General features: G+C 41.2%; 1 protein-coding gene across 1 annotated transcript in view; it reads left to right on the forward strand.

Moving 5' to 3' along the window:
- Positions 1-12,007, forward strand: part of LOC139641497 (protocadherin-15-like) — a gene marked incomplete at its 3' end in the record, with an annotated part of 98,643 nt that overhangs the window by 27,650 nt on the left and 58,986 nt on the right. The window contains exons 12-14 of the mRNA XM_071515918.1: positions 213-341; positions 8,791-9,096; positions 10,424-10,654. Coding sequence (XP_071372019.1) covers positions 213-341; positions 8,791-9,096; positions 10,424-10,654 — 666 coding nt within the window. The remainder of the gene's footprint in view (positions 1-212; positions 342-8,790; positions 9,097-10,423; positions 10,655-12,007) is intronic.

Below are 12,007 nucleotides of genomic sequence, written 5' to 3' on the forward strand. Positions count from 1 at the left end.
CTCTCTCTCGCTCACTCACTCACCTCTCTCTCGCTCACTCACCTCTCTCTCTCTCTCTGTATAACTGTAAAAATAAAAAAAGGGAAACACAGGAGATTTACGGGGAAAATTACCAAACGGGAGCACGGCGGGAGAGGGGGTAAAAATACAGGAGAAACCCGGGAAAAAACGGGAGAGTTGACAGGTCTGCTCTATTGTGCTTTTTTCCCCAGACGTCCACTACCACTGTGAACATTGTGGTCACTGATGTCAATGATAACGATCCTCTGTTTGACCCCACCATACCCACCAATGTGACGGTCCAAGAAGAAGAGGCCGATGTCTTTGTGGGAAAAGTCAGGGTAAGCATGTAGTCTAATAAGCATAAAACATTGTGTTCTTGTTTAATGAATACATACATCTTGTTTTGACAGCAAACACCTGCATACCCCTCCTTTCTAATCATATTTCACCATCCATTCTTTCCACTCTAATATATACAGATGTCCTCGTTGATAAGTTGTATTGGCCACTGAGTGACAACTGCACCTCAGTTCTCATTGTTATCATGGCAGTTTCCAACATGGTTGGTCTTGTTGGGCAGATTTGTCACCCAAATCTACATCCCCGCTGACTGGTTTGGTTCAGCTCCACTGAGCAGTCAGCCTTTTCTAATTACTGTTGTAGATTAATTGGGCTGATGCTTGTCAGTGGATTAATCATAGAATAATGCAAGTATACTTTCTCTCTGTACTGTACATGATGTAGTCTTGTTTTTTTATTGCTTTTATGTCTCTCTTAAGTCAAAAAGAGTAAGGGAGATGCCTTAATTTACTTAAGGCTTAGCCACTACTCTTTGATACAGGTTCAAAATATTTTTTTTATGAAACATATAAAAATAATTATTAATATAATGTAAAAAAAAAGCTATAATTATTGTCCACAAAAACAAGAGGATGTTTTATTCTAATTTAGTGTAAAAGCTTTGGGTAGTGAGTGTACTTACTCATAAGCTCTGGCAAGGTCCTTCACATTCTTCTAATTTCTGATTATTACTATTTCTTTTGGTTTTTCAGAAATGTAATACTACCTCCTTATCCAGTGAATGTTAATGTTATTCCATTAACTATCGTTAAATTGGTTATTGCGTGCAACATTTGTATTTGGGGAAAGGGCTACAATAGATTAATTACCCAAAACACAATGATCAATGAGTTCCATGTTCCTGCTGACTGCACCCATCCGGTGCAGTCAGTCAAGTGGAAGTTCTCAATTTACTCCTTGTCTTCCCTTCAGCTGTGTTTGGAACATATCAACTATTTTTTGTGTCTATTTTGAGGGGTGAGATGCTTAGGAAATTCATGCTGAGAAGAAAAATATTATAGTATGTTTTCACTCTGTTATTTAGCCTATTGTCTCTCTGGAATTTGCAATTAAACAACATAGAAAGTCACCAACTACATTTTCATTGATTACAACATTATTGGATTAGAGCATATTTTTGCACCATTTAAATATCCCACAGAAAAAAAACCCAATATATATAAAATGTAGCAATTGCTTGTGCATACAACAAATTCTGTGATTAAAAAACACAAAGTGAAATGTTTGATTTCATCATTCCGTTCTGTAAAATTCAGATCTGGGTAAAAAAAAAAAGTTCAGTTCTGGCCAATTTACTTTTTCCTCCATTGCCTCTGGCGGGGGTCACCAGACGCTCTTGTGTCAGTCACATTTGCCTGTCAGCTTTCACGCTATACACTTTTAACATTATGCATTCCATTACATTTCTCAACAGGTTATAGTGTGGATTGCCAGTACATGTTACCAGTTTATGAAGTGTGAAATGAGAGAAAAGGACAGACGAGGGAAGCTTGGTGTTTGCATGAGGCAAAGCTGCTTCTAGCCTCACTCTCCAGTGTGTTTCTTCAGAAATGCAGCCTGCAGCCACAGTGGGGCCCAGCCCACCCCACCTTCTCTCACCCTCTGTCCCATCACAGAAGGTTTTCTCAGCACTTGGCGCTTAGCCAACATGAGCTGAGGCTGCGCCTTTCTGACTGAAAAGAAAAGTACATTAGACAGTTAGTGAGACACAATCCCTTTCCATGCACATGCACATGGAGAGGCTATAGCCCAGTCTGTGGTAGCTGATCAAGAAGGGATGCAGGCTGTAGTTTGATGTAACATAGTCTCATGACATTTTGCGAAATAAGCATGATCTCTGAGATGTCAGATTACATGTTGTGGACACAAATTATGTGACAATAGCACAAATCAGACATACCATATCCACCTGTTTGTCACGAAAAAAGTCAGCTAACAGTTTAAGTTAAGTTTAAATAAAACAGCTTTGGTTAAAGTTAAGCAACTAAAACACTTTGGTTATCCTTTTGTGGTGAGAAAATGTATTTCTCCCATTTTTGTGCATGGAGCATGTATTTGCATTATAAGACATCATGCTCATTTCACAAATTGAATACCAGGCTCTTCTATGTGAGACTTCAGGCTAATCTATTAACTTGGGCTATTCAAGATGGATCCAGCTATTGTTGGGTCTGTTTGTAGTGGGTTTTGCAATGTCACAATGGGATTAATATTTCGCTGTATCTTTCTGTACAGTTTCATTTATGCTTGTAGGCAAATCGAGACTTCTCACAAGACTGTGGCTCGTATTCAGGGTTAACATAAGCACATATAGTGGAGATTTATCCGCAGAATTGATTGACATTCAGCCTTGTCCGTGCACCAAAGCTCTCTCTAGGCGCCTCTGGAGCAGCTAGGCATGCGGAGCAGTTTCCCCAAAAAGAGGTGTTCCAGACATCTTTGGGATTCTGACTTTCAACAATTGTTCTTTCTAATACACAGCCACTGTGTGTTTTTGATTAAGCTTGCATACAACACCCACTATAAAGACAACAGCTTCAATTTATTTAGCCTGATATTGTATTCAATATAGGCAACCTCTTTGGCCTCAAGCCATTTCCAAATTATAGCACTTGATATTGAAATCAAATTAAATAAAAACACAGATTAGCATATTATAGGCCTAATGAATGAACAATGCAATGATGCAAGTCCATATAATATGCTAATTAAAAAAAGGCTATCATATAATTGGAAATATGGCACAGCTTTTAGGCCTCTTTGATCTATGCTGTTTCCCTGTAGGCCTACATAATTTTCAGTTTCTCAAAATTAAAGTCACGTGCTTCTCTTAAAGGGAATGTTACTGGCCCGCTGAGAGTGCCAGTCCACAAAAACTAAGGTCAGAAACCTGACAAGGTGTGAGAGAGGACTAATTTATCCCCAAACTCAGAGCTACGTGTTCGTGTGGCACGAGTCAGAATATGAGTATTTCGCCTTACATAGTTTTTGTCTTGGCTGAAGGGCGAAGGTGCATGACTTCAGAGCCTGTCTGCCTAGCAAGCCTACAGGGGAGAGAAACAGACTAAGAGAATAGCTTCTGTAGCTCTGCGCCTGTGTCTGTAGGCTGGCTGTGTGTGCATGCAGGCTTGTGAAGCTTATTCACTTTTCTAAGTACATCTTGACCTTAAAAGCATTCAATCTTTGTAAGTGAAATGAATTGCCACAATGCAGCAATGAATAAGAGAAAATGTAAAAACAAATTCTGAATACTGCAGATAATATCTGTTTAGAGAGCACTCCTCATTGCTGAATATGACATTTGTATTCACTTATATCCCTAGTAGGGTTGTAAAAGTTCAATACTTCGATAAGTATGGATACTAAAAATTTGAAACAGATACAATACTCATTTGCAACAGTATCGATACCAGCAGTGCTTTCTCTTAATGAAAAATCAAACATATTATTTCTCCGCCTCGACTAGCCACACACACATACACACACACACACACACACACACACACGCACACACCCTGGACCGCTGCCCATAGCCCCTGCTCTCACTAGTAGCAGTCAGCTGGGTTGTCACCTCAGTCAGCAAACAATGCTACAGAGTGGTGCCGACGAAGTGGGGTAACTATGGTAACACGTCAAACTTGGCGAAGCACCTTAAGGACCGACACGCCAGTCTATATAAAGAATTTCGAGAGGTTAGCGAAAGCTCCTGTTTCAACATCACTGAAGCATTAAACATTTATCATAAACGTTAACGTACCCTGCACATTATCCATTTTAGTTTAGCTAGCCAACCAAACGTTAGCTACAGAGCTAGCTAACGTTATCATGTAGGTTTGCCAGATGCCCGGTTTTTGACCGGACTGTCCGGTTTTCAGATGCATTGCCCGGGCCTGGTCAGAAGGCTCGACCGGACATTGAAACGTCCGATTAAAATCATTCTGTCAATAATAATCCACTAACTCTAGCCCTGCTGATTTTTCCCTATCATTGGTGGGTATCTGTTGCTTCAACAAGCTAAAAGTGTTCTGATAGGCTGATGACTAGAGCAGGGTAATCTGCTGTGTAAGTGCAAAGTTTTTAGAGCTGCAACGATTAATCGATTAATCGATTAGTTGTCAACTATTAAATTAATCGCCAACGATTTTGATAATCGGTTTGAGTAATTTTTTAAGAAAAATAAGTCAAAATTCTCTGATTCCAGCTTCTTAAATGTGAATATTTTCTGGTTTCTTTACTCCTCTATGACAGTAAACTGAATATCTTTGGGTTGTGAACAAAACAAGACATTTGAGGACGTCATCTTGGGCTTTGGGAAAGACTGATCGACATTTTTCACCATTTTCTGACATTTTATAGACCAAACAACTAATCGATTAATCGAGAAAATAATCGACAGATTAATCGACAATGAAAATAATCGTTAGTTGCAGCCCTTAAAGTTTTGAATGAGTTTTATGAATTCTTTTTTTCTCATTTTATGAATGTTTTTGAATGAATTCTAGTATCGTGACAACCCTAGTCCCTAGTGTATATATGAAAGTGTTACTTTTGGCACATTTTCTTAACTCTCACATAGCCTCTTAATAGATCTGAATCATCCACAAAGTGCAAAGGCAGCCAAGAGGGAGGAAAAGCAGTTTTACACAGATGAGGATATCTGGTCTTTTGTTTAACGTAGCATACACCATTTAATTATTGCTTTTTGTTTCATCACCCCTCCTGATAGGCTGACAAAATGTTCTATCACCACTAACCCTCTTTCCATGGGCCTCCGTATCGCCTTCTGATGTGGAGATTTTAAGAGCTTTGTGTACAACTACACGTCTATTACAAGTTGGTCTGTCGGTTAGTCAAGTGGCAAACCGACTATGGAATGCATTGGATGGGGCTTACAGGCTGTTTGAATTCATCTACTATTTGTGTTTACTCAATTATCCATTCAGTTGGCAGGTCATGTGTTAGTGTGAAATCCGTTCTTTTTTCTGCACTGCATTGAATTTACCTGCAGGGAGGGAGCTTTGATGCAGCAGTCTACCGAGCTACAGGCTGTTGCTACCAGTGAAGATGACTGCAGTGCAAACACATAATGCTGTTAAGTAGCTTAATGCTATCCCTAAAGCATTTTGGATTATCGCTATGGCCTAATTGGAACTGGTTCCCACCTGTTCTTATTTTACGCACACTCGCATAGACTTGAGACTATTTACCATGCTACCATCACAACTGACAGGATTGCTGCGTGTGTTTATGAAGCCATTTGTATACTTAGGGACATGTCCCACACTACACAAGCCCATACTGTTTGCTCTTACTAGGGAGCTGTCATCTAGGCGTGCAGATTGGCAATGACTGGAGGACAAATCGATTAGCATTCGTGTCAGCGGCACCATGAAAGCATCATGTAGCATAGTCGCTAATTGGAGAAGCTGTTGAACATGATATCACTCATTCATTAACAAAGTTATTATTACCCTTCCCTTGCAGATTACTTGGTAAAGCTGTCAAACCCACTGATATGTCACGCACTGTAGGCATGGTTATGCTGCATTTCACTTGGTCAATACACCTACAATAACAGGAATACTGTGAAGTGATCTGCTATCGTCATATCACACACAAACTGCACTTAACCATAATTTTAATTACGGCTTCATTATCACATCACTGTTTTTTTTTGGTTTGGTTGTGAGAGGTAGGCATCAGCACTTTATTCCACTCTATGCCTGAGTCTGGCCAAGATCTATTGAGACATCATTTGTACCGATAAGTGGGTAATCAGACTCATTCACACAGAAAATTTCAGGTTTCAACATTAGTTGTATCTCAGCAGTTTTTATTGTGGCAGGTCTAATTAACTTTTAATTGATCCAAAAGCAAGATGAATATGCTCTTTTTATGAGTACAAGGAAAACACCCTTGAACCAAGCCTGCAGCGCACAGTACAATGCTCGGTGTGTGCAGGCACAGTATATGCTTCGTCCACCCGGGGCTACAGAATATTCAAAATCGTTAATTGATTCATTGGGTATGAATTAATTGGATTACGCCTCTTTTAAAGCAAAGAGCTGTGAGGGTAATTTTGTTATGTAATCCCACTGCAGAGAGCTGGTGATCCATATGCACATATTGACATGATGTTCTTTCTTCTGTTTTCTAAAGGCTTTATTTTAAGGTTCAAACTTTAGTCTTTGCTCTGAATGTTTGTTCATGTAAAACAAATTGAGGGCAACGCTCTGTAACCATATGTGTATCTTCATTCTGCTCCCTCTGCTCATTGTGGTGCTTTTCTTTGATTTTCTTTTTTGCTGCCCTGTCCTTATTTGCACTGAGGTCAAGACATTTTCGCCGAACAGGCAGATGAAACGTTGCTTGATATCAAAGCCTCTCTCTCTCTCTCTCTCTCTCTCTCTCTCTCTCTCTCTCTCTCTCAATTACAAGAAGGAATTAGCACTACACTTTGGAGACTATTGGAGTGTGAACACACTCTTTCTCTCTCTCTCTCTCTCTCTCTCTCTCTCTCTCTCTCTCTCTCTCTCTCTCTCTCTCTCTCTCCCTCCCTCTCTCTCACACACACACATACACACACACACACACACACACACAATCCACAGGCTTACTAATGACCTGTCATATCCAAAAGGGATTTGGAATTTGTAAAGCAACTAACTTTTTTTTTTCTCCCCTGCAGGATCATCACAGAGTAGCACCATGTGCCTTGCCTTACTTTCGTCTCTCTGATGATTTTTTTCCCATTTTTTGCTGAATAAAGAATGAAGTGCATGCTATCAAAACGTGATTTAGCATTCAATGATTTCCTTTTGATGAAATGCAGAGTTTGCATGAAAAAGGCTTCTGGCCTTTTGAACTTGCAAATGATTAGTCATGAGTCTGTGACAAAGACACTAATCTCAATATGAAGAAGAGAAAATGAGACTGAAATGTATGAGGGTTGTGTCGGCTTAGATTTTTTTTCAGTCTCAGCACTGTAGCTAAAGTGTGTTTGTGCTTGAAGGCTGTGTAAATATGTAAGGCATTAAGATAAAGCCGAGCTGTAATGGATCATGTAATGGATCACACCGAACCCAAAAGAGCTGATATCTGCCTAAAGGGGAATACCGCTGCATTTCAGCGTTCAAAAATGTCATTCATATAGCCAAGGACAATTCAGCCTGCATTGGTGAGCATCACCACTCACTCCCGTAGCCATAGACTAGACAGAGTTTCACCTCCATTCATTATTTAGCAGTCATTATATAGGTTGCATATTCTGGTTCAGAAATGATATCAATACAATAAAATAATGTAATAGTTCACACAACCATTCACTGATTCATAATGTCTATCTGTCATTCTTTCATTCATTCATTCATTCATTCATTCATTCATTCATTCATTCTCTGCCCTGGGATGTACTTTGGTATAACATCTCAGATTGGAACACTGACGGCTCATATTGCTGATGGAGCTGTCCTAAACTGTGAGAAAGGCATATATTAGCTGAGAAGATATATGCTATTATTGATATATGTTAATGGTTTCTTAGTGTTTCCCACAGGTTGTCAGTTCACGTCGACGGCGTCAGGAGGAGGGATTATTACTGACTTGTTATTGACATTTCATTTAGCGAGCCCAGTAACTCATATTTATTTTAGGGCTGCAACTAACGATTATTTTCATTGCCGATTAATCTGTCGATTATTTTCTAGATTAATCGATTAGTTTAGTTGGTTTATAAAATGCCAGAAAATGGTGAAAAATGTCGATCAGTGTTTCCCAAAGCCCAAGATGACGTCCTCAAATGTCTTGTTTTGTCCACAACCCAAAGATATTCAGTGTACTGTCATAGAGGAGTAAAGAAACCAGAAAATATTCACATTTAAGAAGCTGGAATCAGAGAATTTTGACTTATTTTTCTTGACAACTAATCGATTAATCGATTAATCGTTGCAGCTCTAATTTTTTTCACTAAAGTCTTTCAATCTAGTATAAGCTAATGGTATTACAACATTAGCTGACTATTATACTTCCATCTGATTATCGAGGCTACGTCTCAAACTGTCTCTCCATTCAGTTTGTGTTGGCACAGGCACGCTGCGGCTCGAAGGAGCACAGATGCACTGGTGCAATGAATTACGGTCATTGTAGTTCACTAACTCGCTTTCAGTGCTTGGCAGCATTAAATCTTGATTGTTTGGAAACTACATTGGCGAGAACCACAAGCTTCATGCATCACGACACCTGAAATGAATCCAAAACAAAAATTTACTTGGTAGGCTGCTAATTTACCTGGGCGAGCCGCCCAAATATTAGCCTTGTATGTGAAACAATGGGATTCTTATGTTGAGGGGTACTTCCCTTTATCTGCTATTTGACAAAACAATCTCATATGTATCCTCATGTCTAACCCCTCTCATCATTTCTCCCCAGGCTACAGATCCAGATCTCGGGGCTAATGGTCAAGTGCGCTACCGGATAGTGAATCATCCTGACTTGTTCACAGTCGACGTTAATGGCAGCATTTTCACAGTGGTGCCTCTTGACCGGGAGCTGAGAAGTCAATACAACCTGGTGGTGGAGGCCTCAGATGGGGCGGTGGACCCCCGACGGACAACCCTGACCCTCTCAGTCAAGATCACGGACATCGATGATAACAGTCCAGTCTTCTCCCAGGAAACCTATGTTGTGAATGTACCTGAGAACAGCCCCGTGGGCACTGTGGTCCTCAACCTAACTGTAAGTCTGGGTTTGTGTGTGTGTATCTCCATTGTCAGTTTCTCTCTCTCTGTCTCTCTCTCTCTCTCCCTCTCTCTCTCTCCCTCTCTCTCTCTCTCTCTGTCTCTTGTCTCCTTTTACATCACACAGCATGCAGCAGGGGTGCATTAAACAACTGCTGTATTAACACTCCTTCAGCATCCTTTAACTTCAAAGGAGCCGGCAATTTGGTCTGTGTTTAAAATGTCATACGCTTCCAGGTGGAAACATTTAGCGTTTCACAAACGCAGCAGAGAGAGAAACGTTTTTGTTTTTTTCTTCCTTCATGTCAGAGCTCTCTGGGCATTTTTGGACTCAAACGGAGTAAGACTTAAAGCTGGATTTTTCCACAGGAGTCGTAACCAGGCTTTAGAAGGGGATCATTTTTCCTTCCCTCCTGACAAACATTAATGTAACGCTCCACAAATTTCGGAAAGCCTCGTAACTTGATGGAAGCTGTCTCGGGTAGATGCGGCACTGTCAAACATTGGCGCAGGTGTTTGCACTGAAGTGGAGACGCATGGGAAAACCGAGTGCATGCAGAGCAACGACAGAGTGGAGGGGGGAGTAATTGCTGGCACAATGTGAGTGACATCTCTCTCCGGTAGGAGTGAAGCAAGAGGGGAGGGTGAGGAACAGGAGATGGGGGTGGGGGGTGGGGTGTGAGTGAGTGACACTGGCACTGTGACAGCATTAATCTCCGAGACAACGACACCTCAACCCTAAGCGGACGGGGGTGGCTGGCATGACACCTGAAGAGCGAGATACAGCCAGAGAGAGAGAGGCGGGTGGGTGGCGGGGCAAAGACCAGTGACATACAGCCATCATCTGGGCAGATATGAAACCGACTGCTCAGCCTCCTTTTCTCTCCTTTACTCTGCATTCCATCTTCATCTATTTCTGAATGTATTTAATTTTTTTGTGTATCAGTGAATAATGTAATTCCCTCTGCATCCTTATCTCATCATATATGCAAATGAGGCTAATATCTACTTTGAGAGTTGCCATTTGATGCAAAAAGGACCAACCAAGCTCTTCCTCTGTGATTCATTTAATCAGAGCTTATTAATGATTCATATTTGTGCCTCCCCAGCATAAAAATGTTGAATTAAAATAGAAACATTGATATTCATTGCTCACATTTGCTGTGTCTATTTGTCTGTATGCAATATGCCAATTTTGAAATATATGCAGATCTCCCTCACTCTCCTGTCTTGCCATCAGACCACTGTCTCTCCACACATATCCTCTGCTGTCCTTGACGCAATTCCTCTTTTTCTACTTTTCCATCTCCTCCTGCTCTTCACAGGCGGTGGACTCAGACCTGTTCTCCAATGTCACGTACCGGATCAAGACTGAATCGGCCCGGCAGCTGTTTTCTGTGAACCCTGTCACTGGGGAGTTAGCTGTGCTGCAGACCCTGGACTTTGAGGACCTGACAGCCATGGGTATGGGGGCCTCTTACACTTTCCAGGTGGAGGCTGTCGACCAAGGAGGGGTCATGCCCCCTGGGCAAGCCACCGTCACGGTGCGCATCAGGGTAAGAGTCCCAGATCGTCAGACCACTACCCTTCCCAGTGTTCTGTATTCACCCTCCGTCTATCCTCATGGTCCCTCAGGAGCTGCAGTGCTGGCAGCGAATACGCTGTGAGTCACTCGCAGTGTTTTACCAACAGCTAGCATAAGCCACATGGGGTCCATATGGGGATTGGAAAGATACACCATTGCACACTGCACTGCGTGTTTGAAATATTTTGTTCCCAGTCTGTATTGACTGAGCAGAATATGATAGATGCATAACAGACGTTAATTGGGTAACGCTTTTTCTTTTTTTTGCGGGTCTGCAAATTCCTAATAATCCTAATAATTCCTTCATATGTAACGGTTGACTTCTTAGGAAGTTTCTTTGAAAGAACCATGACATTATGTACTAATGTACTATAATTATTTCAAATAAATAGCCTCTTAAAATCTTTAGTTATTTACAAATCTTTCAAGCAGGTACATTAGAACAACAACAAGATCCAAAGATAAAAAGTACATAAAAATTCAGATGACTCAAATGAAAACATCAGTCAAGGCAGCAGTATGTCTCTAAGCTGTTATTAATGTATTTTTGAAAACGGTGGGAGCCTATGACTTCTGGGAGGCGAAAACGGCAAACCTGCAGTGCTACAGAAAATAGTAGCGCCGAGCGCACCGTACCATAGGGAAACAATGGTTTTGGTGGCGCCGCGTTTCTAGCGACGCTTCTCGGTGTGATCACCCACTCATCCTTTAACAGTGACCTTAAAATCCCCACAGATCCTTGGAGCCTCTCTAGTTCTGCTAAGGCATTTTGGCGTGCTCCCTGGTTTGACAGTCAGCTTAACAGTGATGTGTTTCATACTGCCATGTTCTGCATTGAACACTTTTGAACGCTTTCTCAAGATCTCTTGCATTGAACCTGCGTTTCCCTCAGACCAGAAACAGTTTAACTTAAGCTTCTCCAGCCATCTGCGGTCTAGCAGAGCTCAATGATGTTTGCTTGAATGATGTACAGTTGGAGTATCATTGACTGCTTGTTATTCTCCAACTGACACGTCTACAGTGTCAACTTGCATCTGCACAGCTTTGCCCTCCAACAGCGGTGTCACCCAGTATCCGTTGTCACTGTATCTTCATCATCAGAGTCATACTTGCTTTGTTCTTCCATTTTATTTACATGTTCCTTAGCTTTTCATGTTATGCTAGCTTTTGCCATGCAGTGGCCAGTTTCACTTTAGTTCCACTTTACTCAGTTTAACTTCCTTCCAGGTAATTTTTCCATTTTACTCACTGTCCTAGCATTACTCTGTGGCACTTTACTTGTCTCAGGTTGTCATATTTTCAGTTTCCCTTCCACCTGCAGAGA

This window comes from Centroberyx affinis, unplaced genomic scaffold (assembly GCF_046629955.1).
Source record: "Centroberyx affinis isolate AG114_WGS23_722 - 3 ecotype Tasmania unplaced genomic scaffold, CSIRO-AGI_Caff_v1 ptg000034l_1, whole genome shotgun sequence".
In the NCBI taxonomy this organism is placed as follows: domain Eukaryota; kingdom Metazoa; phylum Chordata; class Actinopteri; order Beryciformes; family Berycidae; genus Centroberyx; species Centroberyx affinis.